Source organism: Alnus glutinosa, chromosome 6, assembly GCF_958979055.1.
Source record: "Alnus glutinosa chromosome 6, dhAlnGlut1.1, whole genome shotgun sequence".
NCBI lineage: Eukaryota > Viridiplantae > Streptophyta > Magnoliopsida > Fagales > Betulaceae > Alnus > Alnus glutinosa.
Window position 1 is genome coordinate 8,724,241 of NC_084891.1, and position 26,188 is coordinate 8,750,428.

Genomic DNA, 26,188 nt, shown 5'->3' on the forward strand with positions numbered 1-26,188 from the left:
ACATTTTCATTGCCTTGAAATTCGCAATCAAATTCAGAATATTATTCATATTCAAAATATTCAATACCCAAACGCATATTGGTACAAATTGTTGTAATCACAAAGTTCCTGGCCAGTTATTGTTTTGTAATATATATATATATATATATTTTTAGAGAAATTTGTAAAACTCATTTCCTCCCTATTTTTACCAATGAATAAGTAAATTTATCATTGAATTTGTAAGACAAGAAATGTTTAGTTTTATTTGTTTGCCCATTTCCGAACAAGAGATGTGTAAATTTACTATTGAATCTGTCGGGCTACATGTGAATTTTGCAAATTTAATGGTGAATTTACAAAAAAATGACATCAAACACATCTCTTGTAGAACCCACGTCTGAATTTTACAAATCTAATTATAAATTTACAAAAAAAGACGATGATTTGGTGAATGAAGTCTTGTGAGACCCACATCTCTGTTTTTTCTAATCTTTATTCTAACGATTGTTGTACTGTAGAGGAAGATGCTAGGTCATTACCAAAAATTCACCAAGATGACGTGGATATGAGTGACGTGGAGCTAATGTAGAGTCCAGTACGTGTTTAGTTTGCTGAGAAATATTTGGTAATGATTAAGCAAATTGGACCCGTGCCACTATTTAATTGACGCTATTGATGCTGATGTGTCAAATTAATAGATTTCGTTAATTTTTTATTTTTTGACGGCAGGAACAAATCTTAAGAAGTGATTAACCACATTTTAAAACCCAAAGAACAGTTTATCAAAACCTCAATTTAGAGTAACCAAAAATACATTTATTCATCTTTATTAATGACGAAACAATTACAAGCAGTGTAAAATCGATACCCCAATAAGGAACTCAATACAAAATTTTAATTAAAAACAAAAATTTAGCAATAAATTCTGTTTGTAGGGAAAAAAGAAGTTCAAAAAAAAAAACCCAAACTCACCCTTTACTCTCTTTCTAAACGAAGCTGACGATGAAAATCTGCAATAAAAATTTCTGCTCTCTTATCAATATCGTCATCTGAAGCATAACTGCACGCTCGTTGAATCGCTGTCACTGAATAACAATTTCCGTTGAATTGCTCATCTTCGTTGTAACCATGGAAGGCGGTCAGTCGGGCATCAAAGCTCAACCGGCGGCGCCTATATGAAGCATAACCAGTAATCGAACCCAAGTGCCGTTGCCTCAAAAGTTTGAATTTCTTCAGAGTCTTCTTCAGGTGACCGCCTAGCACTACCCAGCTCTCTCTACCCATTTGTAGTTGAACTGAAACGACTAATTTGGTGCAAAACGTTGTGGACCTTAAGGTTTTTATAGAATCCTTGAACATCTTTCAAATGATTAGCGTACGAAGGCTACAGCTACTTACTTGAGTTTCATGGAAGCAGTACTGGAGTGTGGAGACAAGGACCCCAACAGCGACATGACAACAACAATTGGTCCTTTTTGCGGCAAACAGGTACTGGCTCATGGTCAATATGTTTTGTTGTTGAAACTTGTTGCGAATGCATTTCCGCGCATATACTTAATTCTCAAAATTCAGACTCTGCAGTTGCATGGAAGGATCCTAAATGTAAGAAGAAAGCAAATTGAATGCTATAAAGAGGACGAATATGACTGAATGGCAATGTCTTACGCATATGCAGTAGAATGGTTACACATTCATCAGAAGTCCGTGGAGCAAAACTTTTGAAATTTTTTAAAGCAATCAGTCAAAAGTACTTTTTGAAGAAATTTTTAAACTTCTTAACGCAAACCCAAACAGGCCATGAAAAGCTGATTCCCCATCAAATTTCAGGACTCAGCTAAAGCAGATTACGAGATAACTTACAAAAATTTATGTCCACCTTGTCAATTTGCATCTGACAATGATAAATGGTTTTGGCTATCAGACCTCATACATCTATGACTACTTCCAAAAATAAACATTTAACGAGGAACAAAATTTCAAGTAGACATTAACCAACGAACTTAGGAGTTTGCAACCAACTGCTCATGTAAACCAACATGTGAACTTCCATCCCCAATTCTTGCAGCTTCCTTGTCGTTCACCTGGTCTTCCAGTTGTCCTTCCTCAATCTGCTTTGGTTTGCCTGACCAACCGTACATCTGTCTCCTAGCTTCCCTGCGAGCCGTCCTCTCAGCTAGTTTCAGATCTTTAAAACCCTCTTCAAACTTGGCTTCATCCTCGCGTGAAAAGAAAACAACTTCCATCTTCCCAAGCTCTTCGTACAGCTTCTCAATCTTCGCTTTCCAGAAGACACCCATTTCTGTGTCCATCTTGTGGTAAGGAGTTTTCAGCAGGTACTCATCAATCCCACCTGCTTTGTCAATGCAGCGGAGGGCATGAGTAGTGACTTTCACTCGAACATGGCGGTCCAAAACGTAACTGAATAGCCGCTTCTCCTGGACATTTGGCTTCCAATTCCTCCTTGATCTATCACCAGCATTGCAGAAAAAGTTCTCAATAACAAAAGAACCTCATAATGCCAAAATGAAGCAAGCACAAGACTCAATTTAACTTCATACTCTGAATTGGAAAATCTATCTCATATCGCAATCCTTCTTAGTGAAAAGTTACTCTAAGGACTATGTAGGGGTGTGCACTATGTGCATAAATGAAACCAATACAGATTAAATATAATCTATTTAGAGTGTATTGACTGATTGACTAGATGCCAAATTCTAAAATCCCCATCCAAACCCATCCACAAGAAGTAAATCTATGAACCAATAGGCACCTCTAATTTTGAACGGCAGTTGTCTAGACCATATATAATTTTCATCAGAAAGTAATAGAAGTAGATGTATTTATGTTTTATCCAAGCACAACAGGATATATTTCATTGTCAAGTCAACAATAATAAGGATTCAATGGTTTGAAAGATGAAATCTACTGCAATGATGGTTAGATTTATAATCTCATTGAATCAGTTCTATCACATGGAAACTCCAACAATCAGCAGCCAATGCAAATACTTAATAATCCATTTAATAATTTAAAGTGGATCAACTACCTGCTTCACCATGTGTTATTCCTACAGTTCAAAGGATTTGTAGGACTACAAGGTCAACTTATTCTTAACAGTATCACCATCCCATATTGATTCACCCCTTTTAATGATGAGAATAAAAAAAACAAAAAGACTACGGAGAAAAACTGCTAAGAATCATGTAATAGACTTTATTGCCACTAGGACCAAGGACCTTGGGCTCAATTTCAAACTTTCAATCAGGCGATGCTGAGCATAAAGTAAAAAATATGAATTCCTGAAAGGACATACAGCAGCGGACATGTAGCCCATGAGGGCTGCAGGGAAGACAAAATGTAAGATACTTAATAGGATGGGTTGCATCTTAAGAAGTCAGGGGTAGTAATGAGTCTAATCTCATAATAAAGTTAGACTCATAAATAGCCTTCGGTCTTCTAATTTCGACCTCCTATCCACTTGCTACCTACCACTGAGTATTACAAGCAGTTCATGGCAAGTAATTAGAGCATGAGAAGTCAAGAACCCTGAGATAATCAATAATTCTGCATATTTTCAAGCCAACAAAAGACCTGATTTTCCTCAGGCCACTGTATTAATTGAAAAATCACTCCAAGCATGGGGCTTATTTTAACTAGTAGACCTTTCTGCCATTCCATTTTTAGGCTGTTGTTTACTGAATGTCCCACCCCACACCCCCCCACCCAAAAAAAAGAAAAAGAAAGAAATTGATTTAACCCCCAACCCCCCTCACTAAGAAAAGGAAAGGAGCTGGAGACCTGACAAAACAGGAAGGGGCACCCAGGCGAGGGGGCGTGTTTACTGCTCAATGCCCTGAACCTAGGACTTCTACAACAGAAATCTAACAAATACTACGCTCCCTAAAGATGATGGTCTGATTCAGAAGGCATCACTGAAACAAAGATATATTGATACGTGCACGTACACACACCAACAAACATAAAGATAGGGAAAGGATCTAAGCTCAGATGCCACCACATATATTGTTTGCCAGACCAGGCTCTTGGAAACTCACATTTATACAAAGCATGACATTTCAGCTGCTCAACAAATGAAAATTCTCCTAATGAAAGAGCATGCTTGCAGCTTCTGCATAAATTGAAGTTCTGAGCTGTGAGTAGTGGCACCCTTCCAAGATTCTATCCTCAAATAAAAATTGTGATGGAAATAATTTGATAATGGACTCCACTCGATAAAACTATTTATCGAGGGACACAAACATCTACCTGCTCCCAAATTTGTAATCAATCTCATCGAAGGGTTTGAAGTTTGAAGTTTTTTGGTGGACCAATACAAACTCTACATCACTGATTGAAGAACAAAACGAAGGAAGAACAGAATAGATTTACTCCTCAACAGCAGCAACTTTTACAACATTCACGAGTATGGTTTTAACCCTCACTTGGGTAATAACTAACCGAGGCAGAAACGTTTTGTATGTGCATGTGTTTATTTTGGGCTAGGTAAGTGATAAGAGTGGATAATGCTGGTCAGTGTGCCATACTCGTGAATGTATTTGATGATACAAAGAAGAGACTAGCAAAATACAGTTCAGTTCTCGGTGAAAAACCAACGTTCAAAGAGTAAAACACCACCCAATCCCCGCCAAAACAAAACCATCTGATCCACTTCTTTCTCTACAGCTCTTCCCAAAAACAAGCCATTAAATACAAATCAATAAGTATTAGAGCATCACATAACCAAAGCAAAAGCGCAGAGAGACAGAGAAAGGCAGCTCAATTCTTGCAAAAACTTTCGTCATTATTAAACTCCCAACTCAATCCCATCGCCTATATATATATATATAATTGATTCAAAACCCTGAAATAAAAAGCCCAAACAGAACGCAACAGCAATGAACAACGGTAGAGAAATCACCACCCACAAAAACAGAACGAATACCCAATGTCTCTAATTCTTTTCATTGATAATTAAAATTAAAAACAAAAAGTGGGCTAAATTTGAACAAAACATAAAGCGAGAGAGAGAAAGAGAGAGAGAGAGGATTAAGAACACAGACTTGTTGCCGCCGTCTTCGCTGACGCGATTGCCGAACTGGATGTGGCGGCCGGCATAGAGGCCGCGCTTGGCCCGACCCATCACCACCTTGCTGTCCGGTATGCATTTCTTCAGCGACTCCTTCATTCCTGGCGCCAAGTTCTTCTCCCCGCCGATATTCTTCAGCACTTTCTTCATCATCTCCTTCCCTCTAAACGCCATTTCTCTCTCTTGTCTTGGCTGGGGTTTTAGTTTGGATGGAAAAGAAAAGTTAAGAGAGAAAATGGATTCAATTTCAAGTAAAGCCTACCGGATTTGTATGAAAACGGAGCTCTATTTTCTGCATGTCAGTGCTGTCACACTGCTCCGGGTTTAGTTTCGGAGGAGGAGGAAGGTTTGGTTGGGGTTTCGGCTCCTCTCTGCTGTAGGGATCTATACGGTTAGTTCGGTAGCGGCCTCGATTTTGCCATGTCAGTGGATGGCCGACCTTGATATCAAACATTAGGTTTTTTTTTTTTTTTTTTTTTTTTTTTTTTTTTTTTTTTTAAAAAAAAAAAAATAAATTATGAGATTCCATTTTGTTTCAAGCCCCGTTTGTGTTTGTGTTGACATAAAATATTTAATTTGGAAATTTATTTTGGAAAAATTGTTTATTTTTATTTTTTGTTTGTCACTCTAAATATGGTTTAAAAAGTTTTTTTTTAAACAAAAAAAAAATAAAAATTGAAAAATAGATACTCACAAAGCACTATGTTAGCTACACCTAGAGAAGGGGGATGATTTGAATTCTCTTCTTTAATCTCAAAGCACACGTGCATTTAGGGTTTGTGAGACCTCTAAATTTTTTTTCTCAATTTTGATTGGAAGACTATGGGTGTGGGCTCTAATGCCTATACAAGCTCCTTTTAAATAAACTCATTCTCCTAGTAGAAATAGTATCAGATTTCCTTGTCATAATAGGACTTGAAAAACCTAGCCACCAAGCTTCTACATACACGACTAACGAGGGTTCTTGCTTATGTAATTATGCCAAGACCAATAGGGTAATAATTAGATTGAAGAGAGTCTTAGAGGGAAAATAAAACTAACTCCAATAGACTTAAGACACTTGTCATCTCATGATTCGTCTTATGTTACTGATAAGTCTTGAATTATTTGATTCAAGACCCCTTAATTTGCATTTGTTAGACCTAATTTGTGTTGTATATATAACGTTTTGTTGTAGTTTTGTGTTATGTCTTATTTTCAGGTCTTAGTTAAAATTTAGTTTAAAACATTTGAATTAGACCTGAAAATACATCAAGGGCAATTTGGTCATTTCTAGAGTTCGAGGTTGATCCTGAAAAGATAAAAAATCGTCCAAGGCATTTCGATCGATCGATTATTTGTACAGCCAATAATTCGATCGATCTACTTTCAGTCGACCCAACTTCGATCTATCCGGATGCGATCGATCGATTCTCAGAGCATAAAGATATTCGATCGATCAAAGTTCGATCGATCAACATATATTCGATCGATCGACTTCGCATCTTCCAGAAGGTCAAGATATTTCCAAATCTTTGTGCGATCCAAATCAAAAGTTGAGTTTAATGGACAGAAATGGACGGCGACCAGCTCTGTTTGTGTGGCCCAAATTGATTCTTGATAGTTTCTTTTGTAAATCCAAATTCCTATATATATGGAATTAGGATTTAGGATTAGGCATGCATCTTTTGGGGGTTTCGATTTTCTCAAGTGTATCTTAGTTAATTTTATTGTGTTTTAGTTTCTTTTGATGCAATTCTCTTGGCCGAAATCCAGAGAGCTCAATTCCTTTGTTTTTCTTCCTTTTAAATTTCATGTTATAGCTTAGTTTTGTATTTTCTTTTCTTTTCTTTCTTATAATCCAAATTTCTTAAGTTTTAATATACTGTTTCAGTTCATTTTCTTCTTGTTTCCTTACTGTTTTCATTAATTTTCATGCTTAGATTAGTTTATTTCATGTCTAGCTAAATTAGTTCTTAGGGTTTGATCAAAATCTTTTTCAAAAACCATGAAGTGTTCTTGATGTTCTTAGGATTTTCTAGATGTGTTTAATGATTGTGAAGGATTAGAGGATTGCATAACCCATGCTAAAAGGTTTTGTCTTGGAATCTTTCAAGATTCCAATCCATTTATTCATGAAAAAAGGATTTGCTTGTCTATGAGTTTTCTTGGATTCATGAGTCAAATCAACGTTTTTGAAAGAGAACGATGTCTTTTGCAATAGTTCTATTTGACATAATGTGTGTACCTATTAGAGTCACCTTATAGGGTATGCTTGGGAATACCGGTCATTTCATACCTTTGGTAGTGTAAAATGTCTTTCCATTATAGTTTAATCTTTACATGGAATAGATCGGTGTAGATACCTTATCATTGTGGCTTAATTAGGGTTTTCATTTATTGTGTATGCTTATTAGGATTTTATAAAGTAGTAAACTAAATAGCATCAATCCCCCACACCTTTGGTAGTATAAACGTTTTTCAATTATAGATTAATTTTTACGTGGTAAGCGTTTGATGTGAAACTAGGTGCTTTATAACTATGTCCTAACTAAAGTATTTTCATGTCGAGGTCGTCGTAATGGTTGACGCCCATTACGCGCTCATATTATGCATGTTAGGAAGATCCATATAGACTTTAAGCATTTCATTGGTTGAGGATTAGATAAGATCAATACCCTAAGTTTCTTTTAAGTTGTTTCATTTTTCGTCTTTATTACTTTACTTGTTGTAACTTCAATTCTACAACCTTTACTTTTGTTTTCTTTTCCAAAGTCAAGTTATATACACTCTATAAGTATCCCATTACGCAAAACAACCATAAATCTTTGTGGTTCGATAACCCTTACTATAGTACAATTGATTCATACTATTGCAAAGTGGTAAAACTTATAAATTTAAAATCCACGTAGCCGGTTCGCGGCTACCAATTACTATTAATTACCATTAATTCCACTAAATAATTGTAATCGGTCCAAATTTATGCTTATATTTTGCCACTTGGATCTAATCGGCCAGATAAGTGATTGGCTCAGCCATGTATGGATGGTGGTCATGATGGAACATCATCGCTAGTAGTGTAGGCCACCCGGGGTCGAACCCAGTCTAACTTCTAATTGGTGGATGCTATTGTACCTCACCGGGGCATTGGTGTTGTACTAGAGGTCCATTGGGACGTGCAAACCCTACCATGAAAGTTTTAAGGGCACGGATATACCATACAGATGACAATTATAAGCACTACTATGTATATTATAAACTATTCTTCTCATTGGCATGTTTTCTTGTTTCAAAACTTAAAAATGTTGTCTCTAGGGTTACGCCTTGATGATTTCATAGACGCATTATTTTTCTTTGCATAATTGTAAAGATGATAGGTTTTCAAAATGAACTTATGTTAAACCATGACATTCTATCAACATGGGAAAAGTACTAGGAGTGTACATGCGGATGCAGTTATTTACAATATCCACAGTGCATCTGTAAAATGCAAATATCACTTTTAGATATCCGCATATGCATCATGGTTTTACTAACCGTATCCACGCGGTTATTGCTGCTATTAAATACGATTATTATCCGCTATCCACAACTTGTAAATTTTGTCACATAATTACCGAATAAAGAGTTTGTTAGCTTTTTGAATTGGCTAATTCAGTGACAAAAAAAATATTGGATGTAAATTTTAGGTTTAGGGTTGTGTTCAAGACAAGTTTGGAACTAAAATGAAGAAAAATCAAGATTTGAAGATTTGGATCGATCAAACTCAAATTGGATCGATCAAATTTATGAGAACAAAATGTGTCGTTCGCAAAGGTGTTCGGACTAGGAAAAGTTCGTTTAAAAAGATCGCAAAATTTGGATTGATAAAAAATAATTGGATCTATCCAAATTTCTACTGGGCGATTTTACCCTAGCCAACTTTGATCAAATAGCCTTGTCTTTTCCTAGTTTATATATGCATCATAACCCACGACCTTGAAGGAGTTAGGGAGGCTAATTCACTATTGTTCTAGAGTTTCCATCCATGTTCTTGAGCCTAAATAGTGCCTAACCCTCTCCTTCATGTGCCAAAAGAAATTTATGAATTAAGACCTTTCATTGCCTATACTCTTGGAGTGTTTCTTTTCAAACCACAGAGTTCATCATCAAACAACCAAAGTCTACTGAAGTTATGGTAAAGGAGATGAAGTAGAAGAATTGCAGAGAGGTTTTGAGAGAACTATTGCGGTAGCAAGCAAGTAGGTCGATTGTCTAGTACAAAAGAGTGTCAACTACAGCGATTTTGTAAGTGTAAACTTCTTGTTATTTTCACATTCTTCTATAGTGGATTGGTTTTTTTGGGTTTGGTTGGCCCATAGTGGTTTTACTTTTGAGGAGTTTTTCAAAATATTTTCACTTCGTCAACAAAATTTCTGTGTTGATGTGGGGAATGCTTATTTTTCATATTTGTTGTGATTATTAATTGTAATATATTGTGGTTATTCATTATGATATATTGTGTTACATAATCACTTAGTCATCATCTCTAGGAGATTGTTTTGGGTTTAAACTGCATTTTTCATTACATAATTGGGTCTAAACCCATAAATTAAAGCTTTTGAGTTGATTGATGTTCCAATATGCTATATTATGGACTTACTAAACGACTCCTCAAGGTGTCAATCTCCCAAACCATATTTGTACATTCCCTTTTGCAAACACTTCAACAAAGAGATATAGAGAAGAAATAGATGTTTTTATAGGTCAAAAAGAAAATTAGGAACATAAAAAGAAGAGAAACTGATGTGGTCTTGAGTATATCAATCCACTCATAATAGTACAAATCTTTGTAAGATAGGTCTGTGTGAGGGTGTCGAACCTCAATGATTGTTGGTTGTTGTTAAGTTGTTAAAATTAATTCTAATCTAATTCAGAAAAAATGTTTGAGTTTAGTTTTTCAATTGAAACTAAATAAAAATGTAATTGAAAGTGTAAAATAATCAGGAGAAATATAGGGGATTGATCTCACCTCTAATCTCATCATAATGGTAAATTGAATTTAACATGAGAATTTCACGTACATGAATATTATGACTCGTGTGTATGTATCAAACACCCAACGATGTCGTCAAGAATTTTTTTATTTTTTATTAAGAAATAAGCATAGTTCATCTTTCGCCAAGGTATGAATGCTCTAACTAAACTAGGATGTACAACAATTCATTCTTCCTAAGCTAATTGAGCTATTAAATATCCTAATTAGCTTACGCATAATAAAGAGATAAGCATAATTCATCTTTCGGCGATCATAAATCGATTAACCTAAATTAAATTAACTAGGGTGTAAAGCAATTTATTCTTCTTAGGTATGACCTATCAAACCCTCTTGATTTTGTGTCCATTAAAATCGTTGTAAAATTATCGTTCTCATAATTACATAAAATATGAATGTTGAGTTCAATCAAGATAAAAAAAATTTTAATACAAGATAAAAGATTTGTCAAAATAAAATATAAACATTAAAAACAATATCAAGATTAAACAACCAATATTCATGATCATAAAATTTTCAAGAGAAAACACAATTATACCATTACACCTTGGATATGGCTACATCAATACCTTATGGAATATTTAGCCTCTCATGGAGATGCTGAAAATCATCTTTGTCGGAGAGAAATCCATCATAAATCGCTGCTGGAAAATCTTTACTTTTTCTCCAAAACTCTAGCCTCTAATCCTATTGATTTCTATTTTTTAATGTAAACTAATCTCCATATATTTTTTAATCTGGACAAGTCTAGGGTATTTATAGAGAGTACAAGTGAAATCCTTCACGGATTTGTACATATTAGAACATCTAATCTAATTAGAAATCGTAAAACAACTCCTAAGTGAATTTGGTGTCTTGTTGTCAATTCTGCCACACGACTATGCTCAATCCCAGGCAATACTGCGCTCGACCCCAATAGGCTGGTGTCTTGTGTGCGAGTCTTCTGACTGCGCTCAAGCTCCTAATGTGCGCTTGAGGCTCATGGCTTAATGTGCTCAAGCGTATTTGAACTGTGCTCGAGCTCACTTGTCTTGGTGAATGCTAGATTTTTTTCTTTAAGTCCGGAAGATTACTTGTATTTTTCCTTTACTTCTTAAGAGTGTTGTTAACATAAAAACAATATAAGACATCATATCACAATGAAACTAAAAGGCTAATATATACGAGCCAATGAGCATTGAATATGCACAGAAGCCATAGATGTTATTTTTCTTTTCTTTTAAAAAAATTATCCATCACCTTTCATTACCAATATCAAGGTAAGGCATTTTGAGGTTATTAATACAACCAGACACTTCTTCCAATCAGATTTTGTCCACCATTTGTTGCATAGGTTATTATTATTATTATTATTATGTTTTGGCTAAATTATGAGCGACACTATTGGCTTCTCGTCTAATTAGTTGAATTATTCAAAACATTTATGGTATCATCTAAAAGATAGATGCCGTCTAGCATTAATGCATTATTCCAATTTTAACTATTAGACTTTACTGTATTTGCTGTTAAAGAATTTTCAAAATTAATTTTGTGGGTTGAAAATATTTTTAAATGGAAAGCATTAAATAGTATTATGTTTCGTTTGTTCGACGTAAAATGATTTTCGTCTTAAAATATTTTTCGGCGAAATCATTTTTCAGATAAAAATAATTTTTCCGAAAATATTTTCTTGTAATTAGCTCGTACGAAAAAATTATAAATGACAAATAATAATATCCGGCAACGTCCGGTTACTGTTGTCGGATTCCAGCCATTTTGGCCAAATCAATGGCTCGATCCAGTCAGATCTGGTCGGATTCTGGCAATTTTGGCCAAATCCGGCCTGAATTTGGTTCGCAAGAATTCAGCGACGGCGGCCAGATGTCACTGGGTTCCGGCGCTGGCGGCTGACCATTGTTGGAATCTGATGGCACTTGCCGGATTTCGGCAATCGGATATCAAAACTTGGGACTTTCTGCTGTAGATTTGAGCTATCAACAAACTCTGATGCCAGATGGTGGCGGATTCCCACAAACGTGCGTGCAAGGATGGAGAGTTTAAATTCAAAAAACGATTTACGGTTTTCATTTTCCAAAAATTAAAGAGGCTTTTACGGTCAAACTGAAAATGATTTTCATTGACCATTATTTTGCCCCGACCAAACACCGTAAAATGCCGAAATCATTTTTCAGAAATCATTTTACGCCAAAACAAATGGAGCATTAAATGAAAAGAGTCTCCAATAAAAAAGAGGAAGTCAAATTAGTAGTTTATTGCAGGGATAATTGCACCACCGCTATTATAAATAGTGAGACTGTCAATTTGACTCCCTCTTTAAATTAGTAGTTTATTACAGTTGAATTTTTTAAGACGTGTTATTACAGTTGAATTAACAGTTTATAATTGTTGGCAGATTGTTATGGTCAGAATAGCAGTTAGTCAGTTAGTGAACGTAGGATTAACAGTTAATTTCGAAACTAAGTGAGTCAAGTGACTGCCGGTGAACAAACATAATTAACTACTATTCTTAACACTATAAATAATCTATCGCAGTCCAGTTTTAAAACACAGGAAAATTTTGTCTCGTTCTGTTTCTCTCTAACACTGATCGATTTCTGTTGCACCCATTTTCATTTGCAGTAATTCCTCAATGGACTTTTCTGCCACTCTGACCGGCCGCTATGCATGAGTAAAATCTTCCCCATGTACCACTGCATTCCTTCTAAACCATATCTTTCTCTCCCCAACATGATATTCCACAACTGAATTTATAATGCGTTTCTTGTGTACATGTGGATTGATCATGTATTAATTTAATCCATGGAGAAACAGAGGAATCAAAATTAAGAAATTCTGGAGGTTGTGGAGGCAAGTACTGGGAAAGGTGAATGGCTTTTGGCTGGACAAGGCTTTATCTTATATATGAAAAGGACTGAGAGAAGAGAAACAATTAAAAAAGAGCCTTTCTCGAAGTCAGCCAAGCAATCTTCTAATATAAGAACTTTGAACGAAAGACTATATTGGGTACTTTATCAAGTAAACATCCTAGGAGGGCTGTTCTTTTTATGTCTCATAGGTTTGAAAGTGTGAAAAATTTATTATTAGTATATAATCATGCTGACCAGTCATTGTATTTTAATTTATGTGAACAAATATGAACAAGAGTTTTTGAATGATTGAATGTTATTGAGATGATACTTCTTGTAAGGATTTTTTTTACTCAACATTAGAGTTACAAGAATTATAGGTTTCAATCCTGTTGTTCTTTGAGTTATGGGTCAAAGGATTCTGGTGCTACTGCTGCTTGTATTCATCAAAATTTTTATTATAGCAGCACAGACAGACCCAGAAGATGGTAAGTTCGGATTAATTTGCTATGTTTTTTGTTGTTGACTTCTTGTTGTTGTTTGGTTATTTATTTTCTGTTGATACTAGATAGAGTATATATATTATCTGTTCTTATGCTTTCTTTCCTTGAACCTTATACATCTCCTTATACAACCAACAAAACATTTAATAGCTTCCATCCAGAATAGGAACTCATTGCTTTAAGGCCTTGAATGATTGTAATTGATATCCCCAAAGAGGGTTAGTGATCATTTGCCTTTACACATCTGCTATTTATTGTATACTGGATTCTTTTTTTTTTTTTTGGTGCTATCATTTCATGCAGGGGGATCTGATCAATTTTTGATGCAGCTGTTGCTCTAAAGGCTCTTGGGAGTAGCTGGACGAACACACCATCCAATTGGGTGGGCTTTGATCCTTGTGGCGGCGGTTGGGTAGGAATTGAGTGCACCAATTCACGTGTGACCTCCATGTAAGTTTTCACCTTTTTGATGATTTTGGAGGGTTGCTCGTTCTGTCCAATTTTGATTAATCTGGCTGCACTCAATTTCAGAATATTGACAAGCATGAATTTGACGGGTCAGCTATCCGGAGATATCGGGTCGTTATCTGAGTTACAGACTCTGTACGTCTTGTAATTGCACTTAGATGAATCAAATTCTAGACCTTCATCATTAGATGCAGTATTAGTAGTAGCATTTTCAATACATTCCTGATTAGCAGCTTCTTCATATAGGGATCTATCTTCCAACAATCTCATGACAGGACCACTACCACAGGCAATTGGGAATTTGAGGAACCTATCATTCTTGTGAGGAAATATTGATTGGCATTAGATTTCATTAACTGATTGGTGTGTTTCAAACCCTTGTAGTTAACCTGTTGGATTTCAATATGCACTCCAGATGCCTGACTGGTTGCGGATTCTCTGGTCCTATTCCATACACAATCGGATCTCTGCAGCAGCTACGCAATCTGTAAGGCTTTTTGACTTTGTAACTCTTTTATTGCTTAACTGCAATGGCAAATACACATGAAGTTCCTGTTGGCTGAGGCTGTTTAATGTTTTGAGTATCTTTTCTTTGTCAGTCTTACTTTCTATCTAAGTGCAGTTTTATCTCTGTTGCACTGACGCTAAGTTCTGGAACTGTTCATTGCTGTTAATTGCAGAGCTCTGAATTCTAATAAATTCTCTGGACCAATTCCAAATTCAATTGGTAATCTGTCCAATCTCCTTTATTTGGACCTTACTGATAACGAGCTTAGTGGATCCATCCCAGTCTCTAGTGGGACTACACCCGGTCTTGATATGCTACTTCAAACGAGTCACTTGTATGTCAAGTCTCATCATGATCAAGCTGATTAATTGTTTTCTGTAATTAATAACCATCTAAGCTTCCTTCATTATCTAAACAGTCATCTTGGAAAGAACAAGCTGTCGGGCACAGTCCCACCTCAACTTTTCAGCTCAAACATGAATCTCATACATGTGTAAGCTTTATTAAACTGTCTATTGTCAAGAATTTGTAATTATAGCTTCAGTGGCTGACAAAGATCTATGCGTTATTCGATCACCTATACAGTATGACACTATGACTAGTAGAGAAAACGGGGGGCGAGCTTTCACTAATGACTGCATAGTCATGGAGGAAATGTATATGTCTTATATGGTCTCCCCTTAATGCACTTTGTCCATGTCTTCAACATGGAAATTGAGGAATGGAAATTTACGTTTCAATATCCAAATAGTTATATATACGAAGACATTAATTTTCTACCCACTAATGTTGTTTTCTGTTCAGGCTTTTTGATAATAATAATTTATCTGGTATCATCCCTTCCACCCTTGGACTTGTGCAGACCTTGGAGGTGGTGTGAGTATCTGATTTGTTAAGGAGGAAAATCAGGATCATGCAGAAGAGGTAAATCCTGACCAAGCTCACTCAATAGCAGACTCTTCTAGACCAACTTGTGACATACCAATTCAGGATTCAATCTCCTCCTACTTTTCTCTACATCAGCACATGTTCAGCAAGTCTTCTCCTCAGCTTACCATAAACAGAAATCACCTAGGAGTCAACACCTGATCAAGCCTCACACCTGCAGCTGCTGTAGTCGCCTGCTGTAGCCGCCTGCTGTCCTGGTTTCAAGGCTCCCATGTTTTCTGCTTCTTTTATGGTCAAACACATGTGATTGATATTGGAACTTGCTCCTCTGTATGTCTTTTTCTTCTCTGTAAATTGTCTTACTCTAAGGACCACCGAGTCTTTGTATACACCTTTGTAAATTCACTCTCTATAAATAGAATTATATCTCTGCACTTGGATTTAACCAAGCTGAGAATTCCTCAAGATTTACATGGTATCAGAGCATACAAGAGCCAACGCTTGTCACTAATCACATGGCATCATCCAGTTCCTCCAATCCCAACTCCTCAACCCAAGCCACCACCATCCAAAACCCTCCAACTGAAACTTCACAACTCTTTTCCATATTGCCTAATCTCTCTCAACTATTCAAACTAGAAGGTCCAAACTACCTAGCATGGATCTCACAATTCCAGCCTATCCTCCGAGGGAATGATCTCCAAGGATTGGTTGATGGTACTGAGTGCTGCCCTCCACAGCTTATTACTAGCGAGGGTGGCAACCAAATTCCTAATCCTGCCTATGTTGTATGGCAGAAGAAGGATCAACTCCTTTTAAGCTGGATAATCAGCTCATTGACTCCAACAATTGTCTCTTCAATGTATGGAGTCAATACATCTTACCAAGCATGGACTGTTCTTGCAGCCAAATTTGCCTCTCAGTCAAAATCCCGGATCTCTCACCTTAAGAGACAGCTCCAAACACTGCTGCAAGGCACCAAGACGTGCACTGAATATCTGAACTTTGCCAAACAGTTGGCTGACCAACTGTCAGCTGCAGGGAAACCTATTGAAGATGACGATCTTATTTCCTATGTGGTAGGAGGTTTGAGTCCCTCCTTCAACACATTTGTCACTGTCCATTCCTTCACAACTCAGGACAAGGAACTAAGCTTTGCAGACTTTCAATCCGAGCTTCTCAACCATGAGATGCTACTGGAAAATCAACAACAGCAGAATGTCTCAGCAGATACTGGAACTTTTGCATTTTACAACAACAAAACTGGGCAGTCAACTCTCCTCCATCAAAACTCCAGCAACTTTCGGAAGCCTCGATTCCCACCAAGACCCAACTCCCGCCATCAACAGTATCCATCAAGAGGTAACTCTCCATACCAGCCCTTTGCTCAAAGAACTAATCCAGCATTTCAGTCTTTTCCCAATAGGAGCCAGCCATCACTTCCCACTAGAAACCAACATCCTACACATCAGCAAGCTCACCCTGAAGTGAATGCACCTCAAGGACCAGCGAGACTTGCCTGTCAGATATGTGGCAAACATAATCACAGTGCCTTGGACTGTTACCATCGAATGGATTATTCCTTTCAAGGAAAACATCCTCCCAGTGAACTTGCAGCAATGGTTGCACAACTGAATGAAGAACTTGGAGCACAGAAGTGGTTGGCTGACTCTGGAGCCAATGCTCATGTCACTGCAGATGCTGGAAACATTCATAATCCTCAACCTTTTGAAGGAACAGACATGGTAGGAGTGGGCAATGGAGCAGGTTTGCAAATTCAAAATTCTGGTTCTTCTTTTTTTCAGCCTTACCCTCTTAACCATCACTCCTTCTTTCTTAAAGATATTCTACACTGCCCCAATGCCTCAGCCAATCTACTTTCCATCAACAAATTCTGTATTGATAATAATTGCTGGTTTGCTTTAACCGGTTCTCATTTCTTTGTTAAGGACAACCAAACAGGGCAGGTGCTCCTCCAGGGGCCTAGTGAGAATGGACTATATCCTATTCCCTTACATCCAAAGCATCTAAATAAATGGAAAGGTCTTGCAGCCCATGTTGGAGTTAAGACCACTGACTCAATTTGGCACCAAAGGCTTGGACATCCTTCCTTGTCTGTTATCCAGTACCTTTTGCAGAAACAGCAGCTCCCTCTTGCTGGATCACTTGACAAGACTCGTGTGTGTGAAGCTTGTCAACTTGGTAAATCCAAGCAACTCCCTTTTGTTGATTCAACTAGATGTACCTTAGAACCTCTTGAACTCATCCACTCAGATGTGTGGACTTCACCTATTCCCTCAACTAGTGGATGTAGATACTATGTACTCTTTGTTGATGATTATAGCCGGTTTACCTGGCTCTATCCTATTCTGAGTAAAGCTGAAGTGTTTCAATGCTTTGTCAAATTTAAGTTGCTTGTTGAAAACTTATTCACAACTAAAATCAAACAATTCCAATCTGACAATGGAGGAGAATATACCTCAAAGCAATTCAAGGACTATCTTTCTCAAAGTGGAATCCTCCATAGGTTGTCTTGTCCACATACATCCCAACAAAATGGTATAGCCGAGAGGAAACATAGACATATAGTTGAAGTTGGACTAACTCTCTTAGCTCAATCGGGTCTCTCCCCAAAATTTTGGGTAGATTCTTTCCTTACTGCCATCTACCTCATCAATCGGCTTCCCACTCATGTTTTACAACAAGAATCTCCATTCTCAAAGCTAATGAAAAGGGCACCCGATTACACACTTCTAAGAACTTTTGGATGCTTGTGTTATCCACTTCTTCGACCCTATGCCAATCACAAGCTGTCTTTTAGAAGTAAGCCATGTATTTTCATAGGTTATGGTGGAAATCAGAAAGGTTATAGGTGTCTTGATCCAACCAATAACAAAATCTTTCTCTCTCGAAGTGTCATCTTTGATGAAACTCAATTTCCTGCCAAAAGCAAGTCTCTCTCCCATGGTTCCTGTCAAGTTACAGCAACATCTGATGACCCTTTAATTTTCCTGCCACTTCCTCACTTCAACAACCCTGAATTGCAACCAGCAGCAACTACTGGACCTGACCCTCAACATACGTTCTCTTTCCCTCAGCAGAATCAGCATCCTTTTAACACATCTGCCATTGACAGCAATGATCCATTGCCACAAACAAGTCCTGATCGTCACCTTCCTATTTCACTCCCTCAAGACACGGAATCTACACCCTCATCCAATACTCCATCTGATTCTTCAAACACAGATCAAACACACTCTTCCTCTACTGAACCTGAACCACCTCTCAACCGAATTGTCACCAGATCACAAACAGGAAACCTTAAACCAAAAGAGTTCCCAGGCTTTAAACTCTTTCACACCATTAGATATCCCATTTCAGCATTTCAAATCACTTCCCTACCTCAAGAACCTTCAACCTACAGGCAGGCCCTCTCCACACCAGAATGGATTCATGCTATGTGTCTTGAGTATGATGCTCTAGTTTCCAATCAGACTTGGACTTTATATCCAAGACCTCCTCATCACAATGTGGTAAGAAATAAATGGGTTTTTAAACTCAAACAGAAACAGGATGGAAGTGTGGATAGATACAAAGCTAGGCTCGTTGCAAAGGGGTTTGATCAGTTGAGTGGAATTGATTACTATGAAACATTTAGTCCAGTAGTTAAGTCAGCAACTATTCGGATCATTCTAGCCTTAGCTGTGCAGTTTGATTGGCAAATCAAGCAACTAGATGTATCAAATGCCTTTCTCCATGGTGTCTTAGATGAGGAAGTCTACATGGAACAACCCCAAGGTTTTGTTGATCCCAATTTTCCTGATCATGTGTGCAAATTGCACAAGTCCATTTATGGGCTGAAACAGGCACCTAGAGCTTGGTTTACCCGATTGTCACATGCCTTGTTAAACCTTGGCTTCCAAAGCTCACAAGTTGATCACTCTTTGTTCACTCTTCACCTCGGACCAGTTCACATTTTCCTCTTGGTATATGTTGATGACATTATTTTAACAGGAAACAATGAGGAAACTATGAGCTGGTTGGTAACAAATTTGCAAGCTGACTTTGCCCTGAAGGATCTAGGCCCTCTTGGATACTTTTTAGGCATCCAAGCCACTCGAAACTCTGATGGATTACATCTTCGACAAACAAAATACATCCTTGACTTGCTGGATCGTGCACACATGGCAGAATCTAAGCCCTATCGGGCACCCTGTACAGCAGGTTCCAAAATGTCAAAATATGATGGTGAACCCCTTTTGGATCCAACTGAGTATAGACATATTGTAGGTGCTCTTCAATATGTCACCCTCACTAGACCTGATATTGCATATTCAGTTAACCAACTCTGCCAACATATGCATGCTCCCACCTCAATTCATTTTACAGCTGCAAAAAGGGTCCTTCGGTACCTTAAGGGATCACTCAATTCTGGTTTATACTACAGCAAAGGTCCTCTTAATCTCATAGCTTATTGTGACTCAGATTGGGCAGGGAATCCAGATGATCGCAAGTCCACCACTGGATATGGAGTGTTCCTTGGACCTAACTTAATTTCCTGGTCAGCTAAGAAACAACACACTGTCTCAAGATCCAGTACAGAAGCTGAGTATAGAGCTCTTTCTCTCACAGCTGCTGAATTGTTCTGGCTCCGAATGCTTCTTAAAGAGCTGCACATTGTCTTAACCAGCCCCCCTACCATCTGGTGTGACAATTCTGGTGCCTTATCTCTAGCTTCTAATCCAGTATTTCATGCCAGAACAAAACATATTGAAGTTGATTTCCATTTCATCAGAGAAAAGGTAGCTAACCGAGATCTCCAACTTCAATATTTACCTACACTTGAACAAGTTGCAGATATCTTCACCAAAGGTCATACAGCTGATCGATTCTGTTATCTTCGAGACAAACTGAGGGTTGTCCCTCCCCTCAGTTTGAGGGGGGGTGTTAAGGAGGAAAATCAGGATCATGCAGAAGAGGTAAATCCTGACCAAGCTCACTCAATAGCAGACTCTTCTAGACCAACTTGTGACATACCAATTCAGGATTCAATCTCCTCCTACTTTTCTCTACATCAGCACATGTTCAGCAAGTCTTCTCCTCAGCTTACCATAAACAGAAATCACCTAGGAGTCAACACCTGATCAAGCCTCACACCTGCAGCTGCTGTAGTCGCCTGCTGTAGCCGCCTGCTGTCCTGGTTTCAAGGCTCCCATGTTTTCTGCTTCTTTTATGGTCAAACACATGTGATTGATATTGGAACTTGCTCCTCTGTATGTCTTTTTCTTCTCTGTAAATTGTCTTACTCTAAGGACCACCGAGTCTTTGTATACACCTTTGTAAATTCACTCTCTATAAATAGAATTATATCTCTGCACTTGGATTTAACCAAGCTGAGAATTCCTCAAGATTTACATGATTCACATACTCATAGTTAAGCCTATTGCTAGATGTGAGCTTCTGTCAAGTTTTTTTTTTCTTCCACTAATTGTCTTGTTTTGGCTGCAGACGCTTGGATAGAAATTCACTAAGTGGGCCAGTGCCTCCAAATATCAGTAGTCTTGCAAATCTTATCGAGCTGTAAGCAAACAAGATAAACATACCATTTAAAGCTTTAAACTTGATTCATCCCTAAAAAAAAAAAGCTTTAAACTTGTAGCTGAGAAGTTTTTTCACTAATTAAGTAAGGCTTATTGGTATCTGTTTCCAGGTCCTTGTCCAACAACAACCTGACTGGCCCCATGCCCAACCTTACTGGCATGAACCTCCTCTACAATTTGTAAGTAGTAATAGTTATTCTGACTGAATTTCACACTGGGGTGGAGGTAAGAAGGCATGGTCTGTCTGACTGTACTGGAGAAGATTGTCAGTTAAACGTTATTTCTTTTATGTACTTCAGAGAACATACTATTAGTCACAGACAGAATCTGTTATGATATCTATGTTTATTATTTTTGTTATGAATTTCATTTTTTGACTGAAACGTAATCTGCAGGGATATGAGCAATAACAGTTTTGACATTTCGGATGTTCCTCCTTGGATTACCTCCTTACAGTATTTGACAACATTGTATGTTTCACTCACCCCTCCTCCATACTCTGTGTTTGTCTGTGTGAATTCAATTAAGAATTTGGTCAAGCCGAAGGGAGGTTTAAAGTGCGTAGTATTCATGAACATATTGACCTTGTATGGCAGAATGATGGAACACACACAACTTGAAGGACCAATTCCTGCTAATCTGCTCAGCCTTCCCAATTTAGAGATAGTGTGGGTATCTGCATGATCTCAAGTATCACCATCATTCAATTGTTGTTGAGACTTGATAGTATCCATATAGAACAAGCATGTAAAATTTATTTGAACACAGGAAAGTGCGTAAATATCTTCATAGAATGACAAATTTGGTTTTGAGTTGATTGTTTGATATGTGGAGCAGGGGACTGACCAACAACCATCTCAATGGCACCCTGAATATTGGTACCACGCATACAAGCCTATTGCAACGCATCGATTTAAGGAACAATTCTATCATTAAAATAACTGGAGGAAACAACATCACAATATTGTAAGCCCTAAACTCCAATTATTTTGGTCATTTATTCTTTGTTACAGCGTTGAAGAACTGTATGTTGTTTGATTACTTGTTGGAAGTTAATTTGCCAAATGATGTTTTCTTATCTACTATCTTTACTTGTAATTATCTACAACATTTTTCAGACTTGAGGGTAACCCAGTTTGTGAGAATACAGATCAAGTGACAGAGATTTACTGCAATGTTTCCACATCAAGTTCCTCAAATTTGATACCACAAAATAACTGCTTGCAAATTTACTGCAATTCGGATCAGGTTGCCAGCCCCAACTGCAAATGTGCCTATCCATACAAGGGCACTCTATTCTTTAGAGCACTTTCCTCCTTAGACTTAGGAAACTTAACTTACTATTTTGCTCCAGAGGAGTCGCTCAATCAAAATTTGAAGTCCTATGAACTTCCTGTGGATTCAGTTTCTCTGAGTAATCCCACAATAGACTCATTTGGTTACCTTGAATTGAGCCTGGAAGTTTTCCCATCCGGTGAAGACCGTTTTAATGAAACGGGAATTACTATGATTGGATATGTTCTTAACAAAATGAGTTTCAACCCAACCCGTCTGTTTGGACCCTATTTTCTTATTGCTGATACATCTGATTACCACGCAGGTAATTCTGAGTTTGATATTGAACTGAAAATTAATAGTCATGATGTTTGCTCATTGCACTGTGACGCTTGTTCAATCTTATCATGATGCATTTTCTCTCTCTCTCTCTCTCTCTCTCTCACACACACACACACACACACACACACACACCACACACACACACACACCTCATTGAGGTACCTACAGGATCAAATAAAGGGAGAAGCAGTGGCATTATAATTGGAGCAGCAGTTGGTGGTTCCGTCCTTTTGTCATTACTAGTCCTTGCAGGAGTATATGCTTTCCACCAAAAGAAAAGAGCAGAAAGAGCTATTGAACAGAATAATCCCTTTGGTAAAATCGGCATAATTTTAAAATTAGCACCTTGTAGTTAATCATGTGTGGAATTTCTATGGACTTATTATTGCTATCATGTCACACAAATGCAGCAAATTGGGATCTGAATATGGGAAGTAGTAGCGTTGCCCCCCAATTAACAGGAGCTAGGCTGTTCTCTTTTGATGAGCTTAAGAAATACACCAACAATTTTTCAGAAGCGAATGGTATTGGATCTGGGGGTTATGGGAAGGTTGATTTTGATTGTCTCTCATCAGAATTTTTGATCATTTTTAATAATTAAATCATCATTTACATTCTAGAATTAATAATTTTGCTTTTCTGCGACTTGATACCTTAAAAAAGGAAAAAAAAATTAACTATTTCTTGTTAGGAGAGAAGCACCGCGGGAGTCAACCAAGAATAATTTAATATACATACTAGGGTATCGCTTCTAGCTCAAAAGCCTAAGTTGGGTTTGGATCTACTTGGGTATATTAACTACTCACTCTCTTTATATTTTACCAATGTGGGACAAAAACCTTTTACAAGTACACTCACAATAAATCTCCCCTTACTTGTGAGCCTCTTCCACATAAACCCAACTCCCCATCGTGTGTGAGTTTTTGCAAACTAAGAGTGTCATGTGTACCTCGAAGAGCGTGCCACACTCTTTTACTAGAATCACACCAGACTCGTCAAATCAAGACACTCATATCAGCAGCAATGAAAACTAATCATAGCTCTGATACTAATTGTTAGGGAGAGAAGCACAGCGGGAGTAAGTTAATATACATAGTAAGAAACCATTTCTAGCTCAAAAGCCTAAACTAATGGGCTTGGGTTCACTTCGGTATATTAACTGTGTACTTTCTTTATATTTTACCAATGTCGGAAGTGCAATTCACAAAATTTCTTTTTTAAAGAAATTTTTCTAGATAAAACTAACTTGCTACCTTCTCACAATATTCACTACTATTATAAGTAGTTGCCAAATGTCGACTATCTGTGAACATATGTACAGGTCTATCGGGGGACTCTTTCCACTGGTCAACTGATTGCCATCAAACGAGCTCAAAGAGATTCTATGCAGGGTGGGCATGAATTCAAAACTGAGATTGAACTTCTATCAAGGGTCCATCACAAGAATCTCGTCACTCTTGTGGGTTTCTGTTTTGAGCAAGCTGAACAAATGCTGGTATACGAGTACATTCCAAATGGTACTTTGATGGACAGTCTTTCAGGTACTTCCATCAAGTTCTTCACATTCTCTTCTCAACATAAATTCTGGCAAAGGTTGAAACTTACATTGCAAAACTTATTAGCATATCACATCGATTTTGTTCAGTTTATTAGCTTTAATTTTAAATGTTATTCACCCTTAAGGCCCTAGTTGGGAGCCATGATAGTTTTTTTTTTTTTTTTTTTTTTTTTTTTTTTTTTTTTAAAAAAAAAAATTTATTTATTTATTTGAAATCAAGCAATGAAGAAAATCAGAGAAATATGAGATGAATTCACTATCAATATGAATATACTTAGATGCTTCTCTAACCTCGTCTCTTGAGAAAGTGAAATGGACTTTTCTACAAAACCCTGAACGCTTTTGGCCAGAAAATATAAACCTCGTAGACTTCTGATATGATTTAGCTGAAAGATTTTAATGACTACAGTTAGGGAGTTCAGTCTCCAAAACCTCCTTTGTGACATGCCCTACCCTTCTGGTCCTATGCTCAGGTTTCAAGTGTACATCATTGTCTGTTAACAAGCCTACTTGGAGACATCTTTCTTAAAACTAACAGATGACGTACCTATTCACTTTTCTGCAAAAGGTTTCTTCTAAGTAAGAACGCAATCATTTTTCTTTTATTTGATAACATGCATATTGTCTATGCAGGGAAGTCAGGAATCAGGTTAAATTGGATGAGTAGACTTAGAGTAGCCGTTGGTGCAGCCAGGGGTCTGGTCTATCTGCATGAACACGCGAATCCTCCCATTATACATAGGGACATCAAATCAAATAACATTCTACTGGATGAAAGTTTAAATGCAAAAGTTGCCGATTTTGGACTCTCTAAGCCTATGACGTTTGACAGCCGAAGAAATTATGTCAGTACTCAAGTTAAAGGAACAATGGTGAGTATAAAATCCTGATATTCATGCTAATGTCTAGGCTAAGCCCATGGGAAAGCTGCATGCACGTGCACATGCACATACACATGCACATGCACATGCACATGCACATGCACGTTTCTAGGCGACTGGCAACAGTGTGTTAAACGTGAAACACATTTTTCAAATCTCTAGCCAAGTGGATTGAAGGCTTATATTTGTTGCAGATTTCACAACATTGCATGAAAACTTTATGTGGACTAAGGATTTTCTTCATTGTTTTAGGGATACATGGATCCTGAATATTACATGACCCAACAGCTAACTGAGAAAAGTGATGTGTATAGCTTTGGAGTGCTACTATTGGAGCTAATAACTGCAAGAAGGCCAATAGAGCGAGGGAAGTACATCGTGCGACTTGTAAGGAATGCAATGGATAAGACAAAAGAATTATACAATCTTAATGAAATTCTTGACCCAACCATTGGTTCGGGAACAACGCCAAAAGGTTTAGAAAGGTTTGTGGACCTGGCAATGTGGTGCGTTGAAGAATCAGGAGCCCAAAGGCCTACAATGGGTGAGGTGGTAAAAGAGATCGAGACCATTATGCAGCTTTCTGGGTTGAACCCCAATTCTGAATCCGCATCCAGTTCGGCTACTTATGAGGAAGCCGGTAAGGGTCGTTCCCACCACCCTTACAGCGATGATGACTTTTATTATAGTGAGTCCTTCCCTCCTTCAAGATTGATAGAGCCTACGTGAATATTATTTTCACAATTTAGAATGCTCATCTTGGTAGCAAAAATTTGATTATTTGTATATGTCCTTTTGGTTTTAATCTTTTCAAAACTACATGTAGACATGTAGTCCCTCGAACTATCATTCTATTTGTAATCTCTCTCGAACTTCAAAAATTTACGAGGTAGGAATCTATTCTACCAACCCCTTTCAGTTACTCTCTTCATAAGTTTTTTTTCTTTAATATAAGAGCATAGTTGTATTTTTATAAATTTTACGAGAGTATAAAAAACCTTTTACATGTTAGCTGTCTAACTCAAAGAAAAGTTTTATCGGTAATTAAGGGGCCGGGTAAATGAACGGGTTTGGTAGAATAGCTCCCCGCATTACAACTTCATAAAATTTGGGAAAACATTGCAAATAAGGTGGCAAGTTTTTTGGTTGCATAAACCAATTCATCAATCTTAGCTTATACATTTTCATGCAGTCCTCAACGTTGTTTCCTGGAGATAAAGTCCTAAAAGCAAGAAGA

At 37.4% G+C, this 26,188-nt stretch overlaps 2 protein-coding genes and 1 long non-coding RNA gene across 4 annotated transcripts; 2 read left to right on the plus strand and 1 right to left on the minus strand.

Moving 5' to 3' along the window:
* Positions 1–1,775: 1,775 nt before the first annotated feature.
* LOC133870182 (large ribosomal subunit protein bL28m) lies at positions 1,776–5,465 on the minus strand. Its single transcript, XM_062307246.1, has 2 exons — positions 5,043–5,465; positions 1,776–2,448 (listed from the first exon to the last, which is right to left on the minus strand). The coding sequence occupies exons 1-2, from the start codon at positions 5,240–5,242 to the stop codon at positions 1,983–1,985; spliced, it is 666 nt and encodes a 221-aa protein (XP_062163230.1). The 5' UTR covers positions 5,243–5,465; the 3' UTR covers positions 1,776–1,982.
* Positions 5,466–13,109: 7,644 nt separating this feature from the next.
* LOC133871758 (leucine-rich repeat receptor protein kinase HPCA1-like) lies at positions 13,110–25,789 on the plus strand. Of its 2 annotated transcripts, none has more exons than XM_062309175.1 (19): positions 13,110–13,416; positions 13,761–13,881; positions 13,963–14,034; positions 14,146–14,220; positions 14,315–14,386; positions 14,580–14,741; positions 14,826–14,900; positions 15,212–15,283; positions 20,804–20,875; positions 21,006–21,074; positions 21,291–21,365; positions 21,492–21,563; positions 21,733–21,861; positions 22,014–22,495; positions 22,681–22,827; positions 22,923–23,062; positions 23,834–24,053; positions 24,704–24,942; positions 25,204–25,789. In XM_062309175.1, the coding sequence occupies exons 1-19, from the start codon at positions 13,335–13,337 to the stop codon at positions 25,678–25,680; spliced, it is 2,853 nt and encodes a 950-aa protein (XP_062165159.1). In that variant the 5' UTR covers positions 13,110–13,334; the 3' UTR covers positions 25,681–25,789. The 2 variants fall into 2 exon arrangements, with proteins under 2 accessions (XP_062165159.1, XP_062165160.1); XM_062309176.1 differs by lacking the exon at positions 13,110–13,416 and adding an exon at positions 13,551–13,649.
* Positions 15,297–15,760, plus strand: LOC133871759 (uncharacterized). Its single transcript, XR_009900870.1, has 2 exons — positions 15,297–15,331; positions 15,431–15,760. It is a non-coding gene; the product is annotated as an uncharacterized LOC133871759 (long non-coding RNA).
* Positions 25,790–26,188: the final 399 nt, after the last annotated feature.

Bases quoted from the DNA above. Each gene is read 5' to 3' on its own strand.
- LOC133870182 (XM_062307246.1), bottom strand. From the start codon at position 5,242: ATGGCGTTTAGAGGGAAGGAGATGATGAAGAAAGTGCTGAAGAATATC. The intron at 2,449-5,042 runs GTCTGTGTTCTT...TGCTGGTGATAG, and splicing joins AGCGAAGACGGCGGCAACAA to ATCAAGGAGGAATTGGAAGC.
- LOC133871758 (XM_062309175.1), top strand. From the start codon at position 13,335: ATGGGTCAAAGGATTCTGGTGCTACTGCTGCTTGTATTCATCAAAATT. The intron at 14,387-14,579 runs GTAAGGCTTTTT...TGTTAATTGCAG, and splicing joins CTGCAGCAGCTACGCAATCT to AGCTCTGAATTCTAATAAAT. The intron at 24,054-24,703 runs GTACTTCCATCA...TTGTCTATGCAG, and splicing joins TTTGATGGACAGTCTTTCAG to GGAAGTCAGGAATCAGGTTA.